General features: G+C 43.8%; 1 protein-coding gene across 1 annotated transcript in view; it reads right to left on the bottom strand.

Moving 5' to 3' along the window:
• LOC142953041 (FERM and PDZ domain-containing protein 4-like) overlaps nucleotides 1-21,043 on the bottom strand; it is a 53,691-nt gene that overhangs the window by 5,041 nt on the left and 27,607 nt on the right. Inside the window, exons 3-15 of the mRNA XM_076095110.1 lie at nucleotides 12,890-13,012; nucleotides 8,590-8,741; nucleotides 7,404-7,506; nucleotides 6,723-6,768; nucleotides 6,016-6,120; nucleotides 5,659-5,766; nucleotides 4,390-4,521; nucleotides 3,592-3,711; nucleotides 2,963-3,099; nucleotides 2,296-2,422; nucleotides 807-896; nucleotides 526-708; nucleotides 249-387 (exon numbers count right to left, since the gene is read on the bottom strand). Of these exons, the coding sequence (XP_075951225.1) occupies nucleotides 249-387; nucleotides 526-708; nucleotides 807-896; nucleotides 2,296-2,422; nucleotides 2,963-3,099; nucleotides 3,592-3,711; nucleotides 4,390-4,521; nucleotides 5,659-5,766; nucleotides 6,016-6,120; nucleotides 6,723-6,768; nucleotides 7,404-7,506; nucleotides 8,590-8,741; nucleotides 12,890-13,012 (1,565 nt within the window). The remainder of the gene's footprint in view (nucleotides 1-248; nucleotides 388-525; nucleotides 709-806; nucleotides 897-2,295; nucleotides 2,423-2,962; nucleotides 3,100-3,591; nucleotides 3,712-4,389; nucleotides 4,522-5,658; nucleotides 5,767-6,015; nucleotides 6,121-6,722; nucleotides 6,769-7,403; nucleotides 7,507-8,589; nucleotides 8,742-12,889; nucleotides 13,013-21,043) is intronic.

Below are 21,043 nucleotides of genomic sequence, written 5' to 3'. Positions count from 1 at the left end.
TCTAATTGTTTTAATGGTTTCATGTGGAGTGTCCTGCCAGGACAAAGATCTTGCCACATATTTCTACAACGTTCACGAATAACAATGTGCTGGAAAATACACATTTTGTCATCCAAATGCACCCACTTGAAATAAGAAACAATTTAGATACTGACTGTACAATTCTACAAATTAAATTAGTATCAAATCCAAACTATTTTGACCGCGCACACAAACACTACACACTGTCTTGGTTAATCATAACTCACCAGTGTCATCCCCTCCAGTGCTATTGCAGTGGGGCATGCTGAAGATAGATCTCCTGGAGTCCACTAGGAGGCGGTAGTAGCCTGCTGTTAGACAGGCCAGGTTCATTGCATCACTGGCTTCCATGATCAGTGTGATGGGCTGTGAAAAAAATGAAAGGAAGGGTGGAAGGAGGGGAGGGAAGGGGGGGAAAAAAAGGATAAATAACAGATAGTATCATTTGTGTTGGGCGAAATAATGCTCGCTACTGCTTCTGTTTTCAGACAGAACCGTGCTCACCCTGACATCCAGAACATGCAGCTCCAGTCGGACGTTGGTCTCATCCTCAGTGAGGATCTCGATGCGGTTGACGTGGCTGAAGTCGGCCAACAGGGCCACTAGGTTGGTCCGGGTGTTGATGACGTGACTGATGCCGTAACGCGGGCCCACCAGCAGCGTCACCTCGGTCTGTTTCTCCCCTTGCTAAAGACAGTTAAAAGCAAATCATCATGTCAAACTTTCATTTTAAAAGATTTCATTTTTAAACTTGGACAAACCTTTTACAGGACTACTGTCCTTACCAAAAGTATTGAATTGAACTCCCTCCCTCCATAGAGTCGGAGTTCGCTGAGGTACCTCAGGTAATGCACCTTGGCCTGCAACGCAGTCAGCTGCACGGAGAGAAGGGAAATACATTAGTCAGCATCCGAAAACCAAATCACTTCAACCTGTACGGACACATTTGTATTATAATGTCAGGATGTAAAGCACTCTCAAGCCATTTTGATCCAGACCACTGATTTTCCATTACATCCCATCATGTTATTTAAATCTGATCAAAGTCTGCAGTTCTCTTTGTGGCTTGCTTGTGTGGATGTGTTCCTGTCCAGCCATTTAGGGTTTGTCAGATTTTAGACATTCAATCTTAAAAGGACCCAAACTCCATTTTAGCATTAAATGCTGCTGCCTGCGCTGTAATGAGACATATATCTAAGACCTGACATGTTTTATGCATCCATTGTTACTTCTTCACTTCTTTACAGAGCAGATTTATTTCTTCATTAATATGCAACGAGTGTCCTTGTATTTTTCTCAGGGAAGGCAATTGATTTGTAATGCAGAGGCAGCTGAATGACAACAGCTTGTGTACATGTGCCATATATCAAGCTGCCTTCATCACCACTTACAATACTCCCCTTCAGACTTATTTATCGATCCATCTGATGTTGAACCTCAAATTAAAATAAGCATCAGTCTCAGAAACAAAAGGCTAATGGGATGTCTGACCTTGACAGAATTTGTAATGGCTGTTAAAGAAACTGTTAAAAATCGTATAATCACAATAGAGATATATAGAGACCTCAGACATGCAGAGAGAATTGGGATATCATACAATGATATCAAATATGGGTATCGTGGAAGAAGAAAGACTTTCAAAATGGGCCAAAAATATATTGTCATTAAAAAAAAAAAAAAAGGCTAAGTCATTTCCTAAAACAGCTGGGCTCTGCAGTTCTTTAAGGAGTCATAACATTCATCCAGGATGAATACATATTTGGAGGGAGTATTTATGGCGGCACGATGGTGTAAGTGGGATCGACTCCAGATGAACTACAGAGCCCATGTGCATCGCTATGAAGCGACATGCCACCACAGCACAGTTCTTTTACTCATCCACATGCACTGATAATTCAGTTTGGAAGCGTTTGTGCCTTCTCTGAGAGTAAATGTGGGTGTTACAGTGTGAGCGTCTGTATCATTGAAACAGTTTCACAAAGAGCTAAAAAGTAGAGCTGAAGTTGGATCAGCGGCCCCTGACCGGTGGAACAGCGCGTGGATATGAATATCTTATTATGCACACAGTCTGACGAAGTTTTTCACATCAGCATGCGCGGTCTGGCTCGACTGAGGGTCTTAGGTTGACAAGGGTGAGAACCTTTACAAGGTCGAGCATGGCAGCGATGCTATTTAAGGATATTGTGTCAGGAAAACAGACTGCGCTCGTGCTCATGCTTGTGTGTGTCAGAAGTTTGTTAACAAGGGCAAAGAAAGACAAAGGGGGCTGCTTACTTTTTTCCCTGGAGGCACGAGGTTCTGGTTGGTTTTTAGGATGTGCGTCAGAGCCTTCTTGATGTTTTTCTCCTTCATGCTGGACAGCACGACGGGAGGCAGGAACAGCGGCAGACCCCACTCCTTTCTGTTGAGAGCAGATGGATTGCCAGTCAGAAAGAGGAGGGGAGCTTTCTCCAGGCTTCCTCAATAACTTTACAATAAGTGAGAGAATAATCCTAACAACTGCTTGACTGTTTAAGTTGCGGTGCTGAAACGTGTCCACGGCTCGTATGAGAGTTGTGGACCACATATGGATTTTGTTGGCTCTTAAGAAAAACCTCTAAGTCTTGGCGAATGCCACGCATTCTCCTAAATCACTTGTTTGTACGAGTGTTTTTGCACGAGGCCCACTGTCTGGATGCCATTTCTTTAGATGCAATTCGATTGTTTATCCAACCACAAAACTTTGTTTTGCAGAAGAGGAGGCAGAAAAGGACGATGAATCCTTGAGAAACTTCTGTAAAAGCATCAAAAAACACTTTTAGAGGAAACAGCCCAAACTGTCTCAGTCAGTCTATTATGTATTATTGATGGAGCAGCTCCAGGCTGTACAACAGTTTAACATTACAGATCATGTTGGTAATGTCAAAAACACACCCGCAACGTCCTTTACACGCAAACTTACTGGATGTATTTCAGGGACACCTTCTGGGTCTGTCTGGTCGTCATGGTGAGGATGTACATCTGCAGAGCAGCCAGTCGCAGCGCGGCGTCGTACTTCAGCTCCGTGCCGAAGCGCTCCAACACCACGTCGTTGCAACTCTACGGCAAAGCAGGAAGCAGTGTTACATAGGAATCCCAAAGTCAACTGCTGGGGCTCGTGAAGTGCGGTTCATGTCTCCATCGAGCGATTCGAGCGCCAGCAGCAGCAGCGCGTCCCTGCAGAGCTGAAATAAGTTGTTCCCAACCTTCGTGACTTGAGCTTCCTTCAAAGGGATGCAGTTTCCAGTCCCTGGTGAAGGACTCGGAAGTACAAAATGTCGAACCGAATATTAGCTTTCCTTCTCTCAGGCTATTTCACTTGACTATTTATCAAAGGAATCCTATGGGGAGGTAATTTATTATTTTAGAGAGTAGTTAAGACAAGAGTGGGTTTTTGACTTGAGGACTTTATTTGCAAATGAAGATTTTCAGGATCCATTCTGTAGCTTTGTTATTGACCATTAATCATTTCCAAATTACCATATGCTCCATCCTTATCCCGCTCAAAGTTGACAAACAATTTCACAGAATCAGTCTCAGGACTTTACTCACCTGCACATAGAGGTATTCAAACGCCACAGCGTCTCTCCGGAGCAGCTCCACGGGGTCCCTGGGCACGAAGCTGAGCCTAAAGAAACACTTCATCTTGTCACAGCCGGGCCTCTGGGTCACCTGGGGTCACAGACAGGAGGGAGACATGAAGGGAGAAAGAGAGAGAGAGGAGGGGAAGAGATACATGGAGGGTCATAGGTGAGCAGAAGCATCAGAACATGCACCGGTGAAGAAAAAGCAGTGAACAAACACAACACACAAACAAACACAACACATCATTAACATATAGACTTAGTTACATTGTCTCCGCGTTTGATTCCATTTCCAGCATCATCATTAACATATTGATTGTATTTTATGAATGATTTAATGTGGTTGTGTAGTAAAGGCGAGGGAGTTTGTTTTCCATTTCAAGGACTACCCGCCTCCTCCTTTACACCCGTCACTAAGATGGACACTCAGCTATATTACAGTGTATGTTTCATCAAGCGTGTCAGAGACTCTTAAACTGCCAGTGCGTGTGCCACGTGCAGAGCTCCACATCGGAATATTAAAATTGTCCTCTTGTGATCCCGCAACCTCATTAGAATGTAGCGGACACTATGGATGAGAGTGTGTGTGTGTGTGTGTGTTGGAGTGTAGGCGTAATATGAGCTGTTGCCCCTTATGTGCTAGTGCTGATAAATAGCACCGCGGTCCAAATGGCGTGTGAATACTGAGCAGGAATGTGTGTGTGTGTGTGTGTGTGTGTGTGTGTGTGTGTGCTTGTCAAACGCACGAAGAGGAAACATCTCCTACCTGAGTAAGCATCTCCTGTTCGTGCAGGAGGAGCAGTTTGCTTCCAGAGCCTTCCGTCCTGTGCTCCAACACCAGGGAGAAGTGCTCGATGCATTTGATGGACAACTTCTCTTGCAGGGTCATGATCACGTCCTGGAGTAAATACACCACAAGCTTATTTAATTAGAGTAGTCACTCTATTTCCTTTGTGAATCAATCAATTGGGTTTTCTTACTTTTTGTCATTTTCAAGTGTGAAATCACTGCGTAGCATATACTCAGAACCTGCTATGTGGGGCCGATGCGTATTTGTAACACTAAGCGTATACCTGTTTAACATTCTCACCCATTCGTCTTTGATATTCTACTTTTTAAGAGAAATAAATGTTTTTAGCATAGAATGTAAAAGACATGTTCTTGTTATGTGAAGGACTATCTGCTTCTATAATCAAATAAAGCGTCTGTAAAGCTAGCTAACGTTAGCTTACCAGTTGACATAACTGCTGTTTAGGGTAACTGTTGCCTCTCTTCGTAGCATGACTAAAATAGAACGTAATTTGCAAGTTTGATAATTTGACAATGAAAATATAACTTTAAATAATGCTGGTGTGTGATTCAAATGAATATTGTGAGCAAAATGATGACGACAGATATAACAAAAAAATTATAATACAGGTCTGGTGTTTTGCGCTTTATTTCTAGAGATTCATTTTGTTTCCATTCATCAGACAAAACATTGACCTATATTGACACAAGTAATGATTTCATGAAGGTCATATTTGACCCACCTATGGAGTAGTGTGAGTTCCAATGACCTATGGGTTAAGAGGATAAAGTAGATTGTATTAATCACTACAGACTGGATCACTCCAGTGTGTGTGTGTGTGTATGTGTGTGTAAAACCTGGCTTTCATTTTTAACACACACACACACACACGGGGGCTCACCAGGTGAAGACAATACCAGCCACAAAAGTGAGAAAAGGAGTGACTCGGCGCTCTTGCTTCCTACACTACACACTAGGAGCCACCCTGGATCAGAACTGAATCTACAAGTCAAACAGATACGCTCTTTGCCACCTCGCCTGAATAAATGCGCCGCTCGAACAATCTGAACTCAAACAGTGATTCAATTTCGTGGTCTGTGTGTGTTTGTGTGTGTGTGCGTGTGCGACGGAGACACACTCATCTGCACTCTGAATGAATTTCTCCCTTTGCAATAATAGATGCAGCAGAGACTGCTAATCTTGCAAAGTGTGCCTCGAAGGGTCGGGGCACACGCAAACACGCACCTTGATAGAAGTACTGCTGTCGAAGCGAAAAGACTTTGTCTGCCCGTTCTCCAGGTAGACCTTCAGGACATTTGGCATGAACAGAAGAGAGTTGTCCTTCACCGGGTTCTGCAAAGGAGGAATACCATCAGTCTTTTCATCCTGCTCATTTGACGTCCCTCTAACAGAATACAGGTGAGGTTCAATACGTGAGAGGATATCATAAAAGTGTATCGATGTCGTAGCACATTTTTGTGACCGTCTTATCTATCTGGCATTCACTCAACTGCCTGTCTTATGTGGTAACCATCTGTCATTGCCTATATAGGTCATACATAAGTGTGTGTGTGTGTGTGTGTGTGTGTGTGTGGTACTGACTGGAACCTGGCCGTTTATAATGACCTCCTCTGCAAAGCGCACTTTGACCGGATTGGACTTGAGCATGGCTTTTTTGGCTGCACTGATGAACGCTGATTTAGGGGACTAAGAGGCAGCGGTCCAAAGAGAGAGACACGGGAGGGAAAGAGGGAGACAGAGAGAGACAGATGGAGGGAGAGAGATAAAGAGAAGCATAAATAAACACACAAAAAAACAGGTTTCCACATTAGCTGCACATGTAACACTGGAAAAATCAATACAACTTTAACATAATAACCTAAGTTTCCTGAAATTGGGAAAAGCTATTTTCTAGAAACACAACCCTGGAGGAGACGGATGAATGCATTTCGTTGGAAGAAGACAAGATCATTCCATCCACTTTAAATGAAAAGAAGTTTAACGGGCCTGGAAGAGAGTCAAGGAGAGCTTAAACTGTGAGCCACAAATCTATACCTCCCCAAATATGATAACAAGGGCACACAATGTCATTCATGGGGAACTCGTTTTTCAAGAGACACTCAGAGGACACTAAATCACCATGTTTCTGTTTATTATATAACGGTATCAATTATTGTGACAAAATCAACACATTACACATACAGAGTAATCCTTTCCCTGGATTTCATTCCAGCATTTTCTTTTTTTAAATAAATATATCCGACACATACAACCCTTGTGGTGCATAATGCAAGAGCTGATCTACTCACGGGATACGGTTGGACGACGGTCAACACGATGGATTCTTTGCAGCTCCTGAAGCGAGAGAGGACAGCGAATCACAACGTCAACAGAATCATCAGGAAACAACAGTCGCAGTGAACCGCGATGGCAGATAAGCGAGAGGAACTTGATTAGCTTGGCTGAAATGGAATGAGGCGCCTCTGGCAGTCGCCACTTACGAGTAGACGCAGTTAAAACAAGAAACACACACACACAGTCATTAGTTTCCCATTTAAAAAAAGGCAAACTGTCAAGGTAAAGTAAGTGCATCCAAATAGCAAAAAGCTTTATTTTCTTATTAATTCTAAATATTTATTTATCTTGATGATATGTGATGATGAATATGCTTGTGTGATTAGCAAATGTTTTAAGATTTCCAAATGATAATGACTTTGTTTGTATCTTTGTCGGGCACTGACAGTTATCAGTGTGCTTTTTTTTTTTTATGCGGGTATGAGTCTGTGCATCAAGCATTGGATTTAATAGCTTATGACAGGGTCCGTTCCCAAGTCGTTTTGTAATACGAGTGAACTGGCCCTTTAAATCTAGGTGATCCATATCCTTCAGAACAGGGTTTTGGGGGGGGGAGATTCTTGTATTTGTTCACAAAATCCTCCAGGTGATTAACTTGAACTGCTACAGCGTCCCCCAAAGGTTTCTGTAGTCACCTGACGAGGTCGATGACTCGTTCTCTGGGAGCCGAGCTGACGGGTTCGTCGTTGATCATGATGATCTCATCGCCTGGCAACAGCTTCCCCTCCGATGGACCACCTGCACGCACACAAGACACGAATGCATACAAGCCGTAGTTGATGACAGCGCATATCGAGAGTTTTGGCCCGTCAGCCAAAGATTGTGCGGGAATGAGTCAGTGGAGGAACAGCTGAATGGACACTGCAAATAAATGTGTCAGCTTACAGCTAATGTGGGCGCGTCCGTCTCCTGACACATGCATTGATAAACTGCTGCGTCCTTAAGCACATGCTGTATATTACTTTCCTTGGCCAACAACTCGGAATAGAATATGGTTCAATTGTCTGTTTGAAATTCAGCGCTGATTGATTATTGAGATAATCACTGTGTGTGTCGTTGCAGCCACCGGAGCTGACGGCTGTTAGGAGTCTGTAAGCAGTGGTTTGGCAGAAATTTGGCAATCAGCCAATTAACCAAAATGAACAACACTTCTTTTACAAGAAAAACCTATAAATTTGTGTACATTTTCTTTCTTGTATGGGGTCAATTAAACTTACTTGTGCAATCATAGTCTGGAGAGGCCAACAGTCTGCATGGCTTCCTTCTAAACAATCATTACAGCAACTGTTTGCACTGATAAGCACGCTGCAAACAGTAAGGAGGAACTGATGGAACCGCTCAGAGCAATCTTTCAACATGCAAACCCTGCGGAGGTATCAGGCCTTGCTTTCCGGCTTTGACTTTATTTTCTCTCAGTTATTCCAGCGGCATCCTATCCCGCTACTGTTCAGCGTTAATGAATATTGCTCCTCTAGCCGTCAGTCATCTGACACCCACAGGAGTGAATGGACTTTTGCGTGGCGAAATAATCCCTCTAAAAACATGATTCATGTGTTATTCTTCAGTAAAATACATGCAGTTAAAGGCAGTGTTTTTCAAGTGACTCACACTGGAAGCAAGGCTAAATTGAACACAGTTAACGTATATGCATGCATGTTTAATGAGAAAACGGAATGTTTTTTTACTTGAGGAATGTGGATTGTATGAAACTACGATTCAGGGTTGCCAGTTTATTCTATCAAGTCTAAGATTTCAAGCCCTGATGTTTTGGATTTGACATCGGAGAGGACACCGTTACAGACAGCGATGCGTGGCGCCTACCTGGTGTGACAGAGCGGACCACCACGGGTTTCTCACTGCCTGCCACAAAGCCGAAGCCCAGGACCGGGTCCCGTCTCATCTCCACCAGGCGGGGGGCAGGGGGGACCCCATCCAGGTGAACCTCCTCCAGGGAGCTGCACTGGGACACTTGGCTGGAAAAAGAAAAGAAGGAGAGGATGAGTCAGCAGATCGTTTCACTTCAAGAAGAGATGTAGCTGGTAATAGGCTCAGTGACTGTGCTGCATATTAACGAAGAATCTCTGAGATTATGATGCAGTATACATTAAAATCCAATCAATTCATTCATTCCTACACTAGAAATTAGTTTTAGCTCTGAAAGAAAACATTAAACTTGGAGTGAATGATTTGAGCTATCCCATCAGCTGCTCATAAATCAGAGCCCTGGCTCAGGTTTGGTCATTAGCACAACATTTTATGCTTAAGAGCTATTTATAAAGACAGCACAGGTCCTGCGTTCATAAAATGCCAAAGATCTGCAATCTGGAACCAAATTGGTTCGTGCATCCACATAAAGGTCTGCAGACTATTACAAATGAAAGAGTACTGATCATTTAATCAAGTCACAATTGTTCAAAATGAACGTGCAAAGGTCAAAAATGCCTGCTCTCTTCTTAGCGGCCGCTGTTATCGTCATATTAGCACAATGTCATGTATGTACACGTATGCTGAAGAATGCAAATGGCGAGTCCAGAAAGAAACCTTTGCTTTTTCTGAGGGACTGAAAAAAAAATCCTTTAAATTCCTTTTTTTTAAAAAGCAACGTTAATTTCTTTGCCTTAGTGCAAGTCACTCAGGATGAGAGCACCACTTAAACGTAAATGCCCCATATTAAATTAAACCTTCCTGCTTGCTGAACCTCAGACGTCTGTCTGACCGGGACACTGAGAATGCAGAGTGCCTGTTAATTATGAGGTGATATAGGCTTTCAGAGGGGTTCACTCATTCTCTCTCTATCTCCACCTCCCCTCCCCTCTTTCGCAGCTTAAAACGCTCCCTTGGCAGCCGTTGCTGCCCCGCTGCACATTAAGTCCGGCACAGGCCGGGGTGTCCATTGTTACCTTGCCAACATCCATTCCATATTGGCTGCCTCTGCTGTCCATATAGATAAATTCATGCCTCATCTGTCCTAACCTTCACATAGTCACATATGCTTCATTAGGTTGTAACTACGCTAAACCAACGTTTCTCTTTTAATCCATCAGATGATATTGTTTTCAGATTTTGCACATCCAATGTGGCTTTACCCGTGGATATTTATCTAGTTATCACAATTTATATATATATATATATATATATACATATACATATACACCTGCAGCTTTGCCTCAATCTGCCCTGATGATGAAGCATGTCCCAACCGACTACATCTCCGACCGATCCGGATCTGTCTCGATCTCCGCCACCTTCTTTCCCTTTTATGATTTCTCATTCTGTCTCTCATTATCACATTGATCTGTACTGTGCATACGAAGAGGAGGGAGGGGGGGGGGGGGGGATCTCAAACTAAATCTGTCTGTAATGAAGCATGTTCCAATCTGCGACGTGGGCCCATGTGCTCCGTCAGGGTCAGTGGGGCTTAATCCCGCGGGAGGGCAGAGCCGGGATGTCAGGGGGTCAGGGGGAAAGCTGAATACAAAAAGGTCAAATCCTCGCGCTGCTGCAAGTCATGGAAGAATGGGAAAAAGCATGCACACCAATGCAACTCACACTGACGCTCCAGGTTCTGGTCAGTTGCAATTGCTAAAGGTCTGTATCACTTACCATGACTGGAATCGTTCTCTAATCTTAACCAATTGGTTTTAGATGCCTGCAACCATATTTGAGTCGCCAGGTGCTGACTAATATTATCGGGATAACCAGCTGAAAAAAATGCTAAGAGTAGCGTTACGAGCCACTATCGTTTCACATAGACTGTACATCAGAAGTGGAAGTAGTCACTGTGAGGTCAACCATTGGTTTTTGTGCTGCCGTTTTGAAGCCAATTTGGCCGTGGCCATCTTGGTTTTTGGCCATCGCCATCTTGTTGTTTTACAACCAGAAGGGAGACGAGAGGGTGGAGCTAAGTACAACTGAACGCTGAATAAGCAATTTATTTTAGGCAAGAGCTTACTTATTTATTGAGATGGTATATGCTAAGTATACCTATGGGGGTTAAATGCACTCATTGAAAGTCACTTTGAATAAAGGCACCTGCAGAATGTCTTGATATATGAATGTAGTGATTTATATTAGATAATTGTATCCCTATCGCCCACCGGTACATCCATCCCAGAGCAATGTCACACCAATGAAAAAGGAGAAAGGGACCAATATTAGGTGTCAGCGGGGAATATACTGCCACGAAACAGTTGGCAGGGTTTATAAAGCACACACGGATAAGCTCATGAGCACACACCACAAGTATCCATGTTAATCCACACAGGAAGGCATACGCTTACTCTACACACACTCTCAAATCACTCCTGAACGCTCTTCAGATAAGGAGAAATATGCTAGATGTAAATTTGTTAAACTGATTTGGTGTTTTCAAAATTGTTTCGAGAGTAAAACACAACTCTAGAAACAATCACATTCATCTCATGACAGACACAATAAGACTAAACACACACTACTGTATTAGTTGACATGTAAAAATGCCCATTTTATACACAGTGTGTGCATATACATACAGCCCAGCTGCCATATCACAGGGAGTTCAAATCTACTGACACTTGAGTGCAGAATGGCATTGCAAACCTGCTAGATCATGTTAGATAAGGTTAGGGGAGATATCTGTCCATTATAGTTAAATCAACTGGCTTTAGTCGCTCTCTCACTTTCTTTTCTCTTTCTGTCTCGCAGAAATCCAGTCGGGATACTCAATCTGTGTCACCTCCACCAAAGCCAACAGCTTTTCTCTGGGAACAAAGCCACATAACCAGAGCCATCTCACTTGTCATATTTGACTTTCCCATAATGAGGAGAGGATGGGGGGTGGAAAAGAATGTATAAAAGGATGGATAAGAGGATATACAGTATCGTAAGAGGGCAGGAGAGCAAGACAGGAAATGGACACATGAACAGACAATATTGAAAATAATCTTAGTGTTGAACGAGTTATTTTTGAACGAGTGCTGCATTTGTCCACTGAAGCCCAGAATACCAGCCTTTGGAAAGCAGAGACCAAGGGAGGGGAATTGATGTCGAGGGGGCAAAGCGAAGAGGAGGTCAGAGGAGACAGGAGGAGGCCCAAGAGAATAGATTATAAAAAACAGATCAAGAGTGGAGATACAAGGAAGGATGAAAAGTTCAAAAGGTTCAAGAGGAAAAGTATCAATGAGAAGAAAAAGTGCAACCAAGAAGGAAAAGAAAGAAAACACGATGACAAGTGGCAAAGAGAGGGAGCAAGGAGAGGAGCTAACCAACCAACAAGACATATGCAGCCATTGTCAATTAATTCACAGTGTAGTTTCACAACCACATAAAGCAACTGGTGCGTCAAAAAAGTTAATTGGATCACAGCTTATCAGAATCAGACATGTCTGCCTCACACGGAGCCTGTTCCACAGCGTGTACATAGCGCGGGAATCATCGTGCAGAACCTTCGGCATGCCAAAAGCCCTCGACGCCAGTCCAGCTGCAGGATTTGCATGTTTACCTGGCTTCCTGTTTCTTTCTGAAAAATACATTTCCACAGACAGGCTGTGCACGCACACGTGGAATGCAAAAGTCCCTGAACAATGGCTACTTTTTGTGCATGTGGGGAGGACGTGGCGGATGAAGCAATACACTGGCTCATAAAAGTATCGTGATTAAACTATCCATTCATCCATCCACTATCTTATGCTTATCCCAGGCCGGGCCGTGGGGGCAGCAGGCTTAGCAGGGTATTCCAGACACCCCTGTCCCCAGCAACGTTTTCCAACTCTTCCTGGGGAACCTAGGCCAGACGAGATATGTAATCCCTCCTGCGAGTTCTGGGTCTACCCCGGGGGTCTCTTACCACTTGGACGTGCCCAGAAAAACCTACCGACCGCCTAACACGATGACTGCAAACCGCCCCAGTGCGTGCTGAAGGTCACGGTCTAATGGAGCCAACAGAACCACATCATCTGCATACTGATTAAACAAGGTGATGCTTTTGGGAATAGGCGGGTTTCAGAAAAAAAAAAACTCCAAAGGCGGTAGTCGCCTAAAACAACTTTTGAACCCTGCACTACCACTGCTGCTTCTCCAGAGGATCGTCATATAAACATGTGAGCACATGGCATGCTGTAGTTTATGATCATGCTGTACATACTTGGTGAGGCAGTCCCGTCCGTCCATGGTGCTGTTCATGCTGTCCCAGCTGTATGGAGGCCCCGGCAGTCCAGCCCAGGCGCCTGGGCCAGGGGGCGGCCAGCCCGACATTTTGTTCTTATGGCTGAAACACAAAGGACGGGGAAAATTAGCATTTAATCGTCAACAACAAGGACTTATCATTTAAATGGAACTCATACATAAACACATCCATCTACTTATTTCAAGAGGTACATCATATAAGAAAAGAATGAAAGGTGAATATATTAATCTCTTTTCCCCTCTTTGGATTAAAAACACTGAGGGACACTCTGGTAAGATTCCTCTCAGCCCAATTAGTGTGACCTCTTGCCTCTCTGTGTGTGGCTTGCGGTGTGACCTCCCACTGTTTAGTGCAATCAACTGCAGTCAAATAACGGCCCATCAGGTCCGTAGATGGGCGATCAATAGCTGCACGTACGGGCGAGCACCGCGGCGGCTGCTGTGCAAAATTGCCCGAGTGCGGTGAGGAGAAGCGCTGATGTGACGGCTGATTTGGTTATCGAAGATTACTCAAACGATGTCATTGAGGATGGAGGGAGGAGATGGGAGGAGAGATCGGCTCCGACGTGTCACCCCGCCGTGAACTGCGAGGGAAAAGTTCTTCCTTTAAATGAGGTTCTGTTACGCAGCATGTTCTCCACTGTGTGCTTCACATCACAGTTTCAGCCCTTTCCCATTGAAAGCAAAGGCCCCAATTGATCAGGCATGCGCTCTGCAGTCGATATAAATGCTTAAAAATGGAAGAAAACGCGTACTAGAGGAGGACGTCATCACCGTAAGAATCCAGCTGATCGATTCCCATATTGTGCTGTTGATGGGCGGAATGCATCAGTCAGTCATGTCATAGCTTATGGTGTGTGGAAAAGAAAATTGGCCTTTAGACGAGAGGTGCAAAACAAGCTCCACTGGGGAACAGTGAAGCTGCCGGTGGAAGTGTCAGAGCAGATCAGTCATCCTGCTGATCAGCTGTCATGTAGAAGGAAAAAAGTGGAGTCGTGATACAGTTGTCTCAAGCAATACACACATCTCCCGCGCTTCCATCAACACCCAAATGCAAAGGAAAGAAAACAAAATAGAAGGTCCATTTCAGCACTCGAGGAGTTCTACTCCTCTTGATTCTGTTGCCATGCACGCGTTTCAGTCGGACGCTTGTGCTTCTGCTGCATCTTCAGTCACCCGAAAGAAAAACTCATTCACTGCCACTTCAGAATCCCAATCAGAGGCTCTTGTGCCTCAAAACATATACGGAGGCCGCTGCACTAACGGCTGTGCAGATCTCCAGTGCGCAGCCAGACATGCATCCTTGTTTGTCGCTGCCGAGAGCAGCTTTGGGTCCAAACTGAACTAAACTGCCGTGGCCTCGCCTCCTTTATCCCATAATCCCTCTCATCACAGAGAAAACAAATCCATGCTGTGTGTGTGTGAGAGAGAGAGTATGTGTGTGTGTGTGTGAGAGAGAGAGAGACAGTATATGTGTGTGTGTGTGTATGAGAGAGAGAAAAAATGAGAGGGAGAGAGAGTGTGTGCAACCGTGCATGTAGATATAAGTGCGTGCGTGTGTGTGTGTGTGTGTGTGAGAAGTAAGAGGCTTTTCAGAGAGCAACAACGTGTATGGAAACATCGCTCCATCTCTGAGCTGGAGGAAACTGACTCTTAAAGTTCACCTGGATGGCATTAATATTTTACTCTTCCCTTTTTGTCCTCCTACAGCAAACAAAAAGTTGTTTTTATGTCCATACGGGACAGAAAAGGGCAAATGGTTCCGCCAGTAAGACGAAAAATGATAGTTGAGTGACCGACCGACCATTATTGCCATCCCTGGCAGAATAAAATACACTTTAAGGCCCGATAGTAAATGAAAAGGGGCATTTAAAGATGGATATTTTCTACGCGGACAAGGTCCTTTGCCGCCTCATTAGCAGCGTCGCCCCCTGAATGAAAAACGCAGGGATTAACACGCAGATTCAAGCGCAAATCTCTCAAATTGCACCGAATGCGAGCACAAAATCAGAAGGCAGTGTTTACCATTCACAACAGTGACAATCACACAGCTGCATGTTGAAAGGGAAACCCTACAAGTCGCGTTGAAAGCCGCACCCTCTACCCTTCACAAAGAAACGTAACCCCTGCATTCCCATCATGAAGGTTGTCTCCTCGATGAACTACGCAGCAGTTTTTGTCCAACTCAAACTTGCCGTCTTGACACGAGGCCTTTTCCACCAGGGATCCGAGTATATGAATTCAAAAGAAGCAGCAGGGGTGCTTCGTTCTGTGGGTGTCTTTAGTTGAAAAGACCACTGTATTGACTTCAATAAGTACTTTTTCTTCCAATCTGATCAATGCATGCCCCTCTCTTTACCGCCTGGGATTGATCTCTCCTTCTGTCATCCACACAGCTCAAAAGCTAAACTCCATGAAAGACAAACTCAATCGATGTTTCGTCCCCTGACGAAAATGGACCGACAACAACCATTTCTTCTGTGAACGTGTGGGACAGGACTTAATTAAGAAAAATAGATATTTTTTAAACAAATGTCGTGAGTTAGGGAGAAGAAATGAAGAGGGTTGTATGTAATTGATTTAGACAGATTTCATAGATTTAATTATACATAAGTGATTGATTGACAGGTTGCCGTATAAGGAGAAGCTGCCTGGTTCTGGTTCTGTCAACCGTAGGCCCCAGAGCAGCATGTTTTGCTTCACTTCAATGGTTTTGACCAAATTAGAATCCTGATGCTTGTTTCACCGTTTCTGCCTAATTGATTTGTCACAGCCGGGCCCTCATCGACTGCCATTAAACGTATTGATCGACTGTCTTTTCATCGTCGTCGAAAACACTCAGGACGCGGACTGGATCCCGGTCATGTATTGCATGTCGAGACATAACCTCTACACCGATCCTTCTTTAGAAACAAAGATGGTGGTTACTGGAGCTAGTCTGTTGTTTTTTGCTGCATCATATGACAGACCTCCCTATCACGGAAAGCAGCCTTGCCAGCTGGCACAGACCTCCCCACTCAGCCACCACATGCTCCAGTCAGCAAGAACGCACACGGCCCCGAACACTGATCTGCGGGTGCATCGCAACAAATGTTTCCTCTCCGACATGCCGCGGCTCGGATTCCGATTGCTCCCGTCCAGTAAAGTAATCCATCGCAGGGTTCAGCCGAGGAAATGCCTACAGTACTATACATATGAGCCTAATATGTAATAGTCCATTCAAGCAGATTATATAATCTCCTTTTTCTCTGACATTTGTCATCAGTAAATATGATTGCTTTCATAGAGAATTCTGCAACTCAAGAGCCACTAGAAATAGTTTGGGTTTTTTCCATGTCCTATGTTCAGTCTAATGATTCATGCTCTCAAATTAAGGTGGCAACAGATGTTGCCCACAAATAGTGAATTTATTCCTTTATATTGATGTCATTAGGTTATCACATTCATGACGTTTGACCCTTTACATACAGCTGTGATTACAGTTGCCAGGCCATAGACAGTATAATGTAAATGATACACTTGAATTCAGTGCAGTGTGTGTGTGTGTGTGTGTGTGTTATTTTCCTCTGAGGGTCTCTATTTTTTATGTTTGACCTGATATGGGACTCATTTCCAGTTTGGGCTCTACTCTGCCACTGAACGCTAAACATCAGCAAGCATCTGTCACACCGTCTCCTCAAATGAAAGGGGAGCCGAGGCACTGGTGCATTACTGCGCCGATCTTTGCCAACACATTATTTTTACAGACTGAATTGTGATTTAAACAAGATGCCAAAGCATTTCAAAGATCCAGCCTCAGGATGGAGGCCATTTGAAGGACTGATTTACGGCCTGGCTACTTATCACAGCTGCCGGGAGCGAAAATATTTTAGTTTGACCTTCCTTTTGTTAAAAGAGACCACACACACACACACAAACACACACATGCAATGACTTCTAAAACCCCTCAAGATCTTTATCAAGACTGACTGAGTTTGCACAAAAAGCGAAGAGCTCTCCCTGGATGCTTTAGTCTACATTATGACAATGCTCACAACAGCCAGTAGCGTAAAAGCCCACCAGCCCTCTGCCGATTCTCACCACTTTACACTCTGCAGAACAACTAGGGTTTAAGCCACAACTCCCCCCCCGTCTTGTTAAAAGCTCAGCTCCTGGGTGTCTTGCATGCTGGTGGAGCTGAGGACCCCTCTCAGCATACAGGGACATGTAGGTTAAGTGGTGGGTGGAGCAGTGAAATATACATCAGGGTTTGGGTCTCTTTATTCATTTGAACATGTCAGCTAAGTCTGCAATAAACAGAAAAGTGTTCATTCGCAGTCTCCCCTTTATAAAGAACACTGATATATTGACTTAAGTGCTTTAGGAAAATCGACTGGAATAAAAGGTACGTCATCTCCAGGGACTTGAAATGAGATACAAAGAGACGACTTTCTGCCGTGATTTCACACTACTGAGCACGACAAGTTTAGAAAAAAAAGAAGATGAAATAACTCTCCATAAAAACTTCACAATTAGCCTGAAGTAACCCTGTGCATTGACCAGATGTATCACTGAGCCGGTTCTGGTTTAAAGCACCAGAGTTGAAAAGGGAGTAAAAAATGAATGCAGGGTGTTTTTCCTCTGGTCGTGGTTGGAAGTGTTCATACAAAGACATCTAACACATGGTGTAACTGACTTAAACCAGATAACAGTCCACAGGTTAATTGCATGTCGCACCGCGCGATAATAAAACATCAGCTGTAATCTGTGACAGACATTTTGAGGCATGTTGGATCGGGTGAATCATTGCACTACGAGGCAGGCAGAGACGCGTCATCAACTCGTGTCGTGTCATCCATCTGTTCTCATGATTTTAAAATGCGTAAAAAAAAACAAAAACAAGTTCCGGCTACAGCACTAACACATAAATGTACACCAATGTGGTAAGAGGGTGCTTAGAATGTTGATGGGCCGGTGTATTCTGCCACATTTGATGTCGTACTCCAATTGGTTGCTTCCAGATTCTCAAACGTGAGAAGAAGCAATTTCAAAAACGTCGCCGCGGGCTCGGAGGAATCATTATCATCCGGGAAAAGAATCTGCAGATTAATCGACAATGATTACACAGTTCTAAAGCTGAAGTAAGTGGATTTGTACTGTTGTCACTGCCGTTGTCCAGTTCGGCATTTATCTGTCACTAGAAAATGTCCTAATTTGCTTGCTAATGGAGCTTCTTTCCTCCTCGACTTCCCTCATTATGCTCATTAATGTTCCAACTTAACACACTCATAGCTCCCAGCAAGACGACTACAGCCATCGCCTGACCTTCTTCTCGTCCAATCCTCACCCTCGTTCCATTTGTGGGCTTTTTCCACTCTCTCGTCCTCCCTCAGTCTTTCTCCACGCCTTTGCACAGTTCATAAAAAAAACATTGGTGCATGTTGTTAAAAGTTGCCCTGGAAGTGCTCTTACTTTATATAGCTTTGGCACATACGTACACGTGAAAACGTGCACATGCACACTTTGTTTTTATGTAACACACTTGAACATTAAGCTCCATTCGGCATGCTCTCTGAACATCTTGCAGAGTGCAGATGTTTGCAAGACAAGCATAATAGAGAGCATAAAAAAGAAAAAAGCGGTGAAAAAAAAAAAACTGAGTTTCACAAAGTTGCTAATTTGCAAGCAGAGGCTTCTGAAACATTTCGGGAAACAAATAATCTGGAGAACAATCGCATTGACTCGTTAGCTGAAGGGATAATGGATCCATCCATTTAGATGATTCATGCCTGTTTTTCCAACCATCCATCTGAAAGTGAACAGCTCTCACATTCACCATTTAAAGACCACTTTCAGATCTCCTTCCACAACCACCACGAGCAGCACAAGGCCATCAAGACTTTGGACAGGAACCATCGTTCATAAAGCTGACGCATTCAAGCTCCTAATTGCAACCCGAAAAATCAGACTGGCAGATCTTTGTGGAAACAGACAGCTAGAGTCCAAAATGGAAGACGCGATGGCAGCTGTGTTGCACCATTCTTCACTTTTATTTGACCTCTGCTAAAGCAGCTGTTTTGAGACACGAGTCAACGGTCTAAATACGCTTTTTAAACAGTGAGTTTAATGTTCCATTTAGTTGTTCTCCTTTAAGGTAGCTTGTTAACTGTCAATCAGCAAAGTGTCACTTAGCAAGGTCGTTGGTTTATAGAGCTTTTTATAAGTCTTCATTCTGTCTTTATTGGAGGAAATGATGAGAACAAAGTGCCAGAGGGAGTAAACGGTCCGGTACGGAGACAGAAAGAAGCTTGGAGAGTTATTGTGACCGACTAGAGTTAGCATGTTCCCAGGTTGTTAGCCATGAGCTCAGCAGCAACAGTAGTTCACCACTGAGGAAAAGAATGCAACAGTTTCCTATCAATATATTTTTAGGCTCAGTCACAGGAAGATAATGCCTCCATGATTAATTCCACTAATAAAGCTCTGAATGGTTTCTTTTTTCACCCTGGGACGTCAATGAGCACAACACCACCGCTAGTTGTGAAAAGACATCTGCAGTGATTCAGAGGTCTGGAAATAATCTAGTATTCATACTCAGCATGCCATACATTTGAAATGGAAAGCAAAAAATAAATGTTGAATATTTAAAAAAGAGATTTTGTTTAAAAAAAAACCCGCTCACATGGTTCAGTCTACAGTATATGCAATCATTTGTATTTCCACGTCAGCCACCAAGTTGCTAAATCGATAGCCTATCAGCACGAACTGCAGAGGCAGTGAGTCACCGCTATTCTGCTATTTTATGATTGCGGGTAAATGTTGCATTGTGCAGCTCTTTCCTCTGCAAATTACCGGTCCTCTGAGATCACAATAAAGACTGATCTGCCTCCTTTCCTTACGAACACTGGCTGGTCTTACTGATGTGGAAACACGCCAACGGCGTGTGATGATGGAATCAATTAAAAGCTCACATAAAAAAAGCTACTCCGTACAAAGACATCAAAGTAGGTGAGCGAGGGAGCTGTTACATTGAGGCTTTCGTTCAGTGTTGGTTTCAGGACCACGGACAGCTCCCCTTCTATTCTACAGCACTGATCAGGATGGGAGTACTGATTCCCAAGTTAATGCAGTGTAAAAAATGATGTTCATACAAAGGCTCATTCTTTATCACTTCTTCCTCTTGACTTTTCTCTCCTCCTCGTCCTCTCGCTCTCTTCCTCACACACACACTCACTGTGAGTGTACCAGACTAGAACTAGTGGGCACACCCTGTCCTTTCCCAATGTGAGGATTTGGACTCTTCCACAGGCTGCTGGCCAGACCCTTGACCTTGGCAAAACACACACATCACCGCTCAACGACTGTCCTTAACAGCACTGCGAATGGCCTCTAACAGCTTGAGACAAGCCTGTGAGTTTAAAAAAACAGAAAGGCTCCATTTCTCTTCGCGATGGAAGTTTATCTGCAAGGGAAGAGCAGCATTTGGTTGAAGGACAGCAGGTGCAGCTACAAGTGTGTTCATTTATAGGATGAGATAATATCAGATGAAACCTCAATGTTTGCCAGTGGGGGAGTTTAAAATATATAGGATCTGGCAGGGGATGAAACACGCGGAAACAGAAAAGTAATGCCATAAAAAATGAAAACGGATTAAACAGATCCTAAAAGATTTGTGGAGTTACCTGCATGTGTGCTGTAAAATTGGTTGACACCGTAAGACTTTAAGATATCAGAAGAATATAATGGGGAAGAGTGTGTTACAATGTTCGACCGTGGACGATAGAGAAGTGGACGTAGTCACCGCAACGCCCCCGACTGTGGTCTGCCGTTTTTTATAGGATTGAGAGTCGCCATCTTAGTTCTTTGCCGTCCCCATCATGGCTATTTTCAACCAGAAGTAAAACAAGAGGGTGGAGCTAAGCGCAACCGAACGCTGAATAAGACATTTTTGGGTGACCAAAATGTTATAACTAACTTTCACACTGTGGCAGAGACCTGCCAATCACCATGTAGCCCCACCCTAAAGCATACCCTGCTTTATGGTCTGTTTGACTCTAAATGGACCATCATTTACTAAATGAACATCATGCTGTACTGAAGAAGACTTGAAACGAGAGATTGAGACCATAAACTC

Source organism: Anarhichas minor, unplaced genomic scaffold, assembly GCF_050575085.1.
Source record: "Anarhichas minor isolate MPS153535 unplaced genomic scaffold, ASM5057508v1 ptg000018l, whole genome shotgun sequence".
Taxonomy (NCBI): domain Eukaryota; kingdom Metazoa; phylum Chordata; class Actinopteri; order Perciformes; family Anarhichadidae; genus Anarhichas; species Anarhichas minor.
This window is presented reverse-complemented; position numbering and strand designations above follow the sequence as displayed.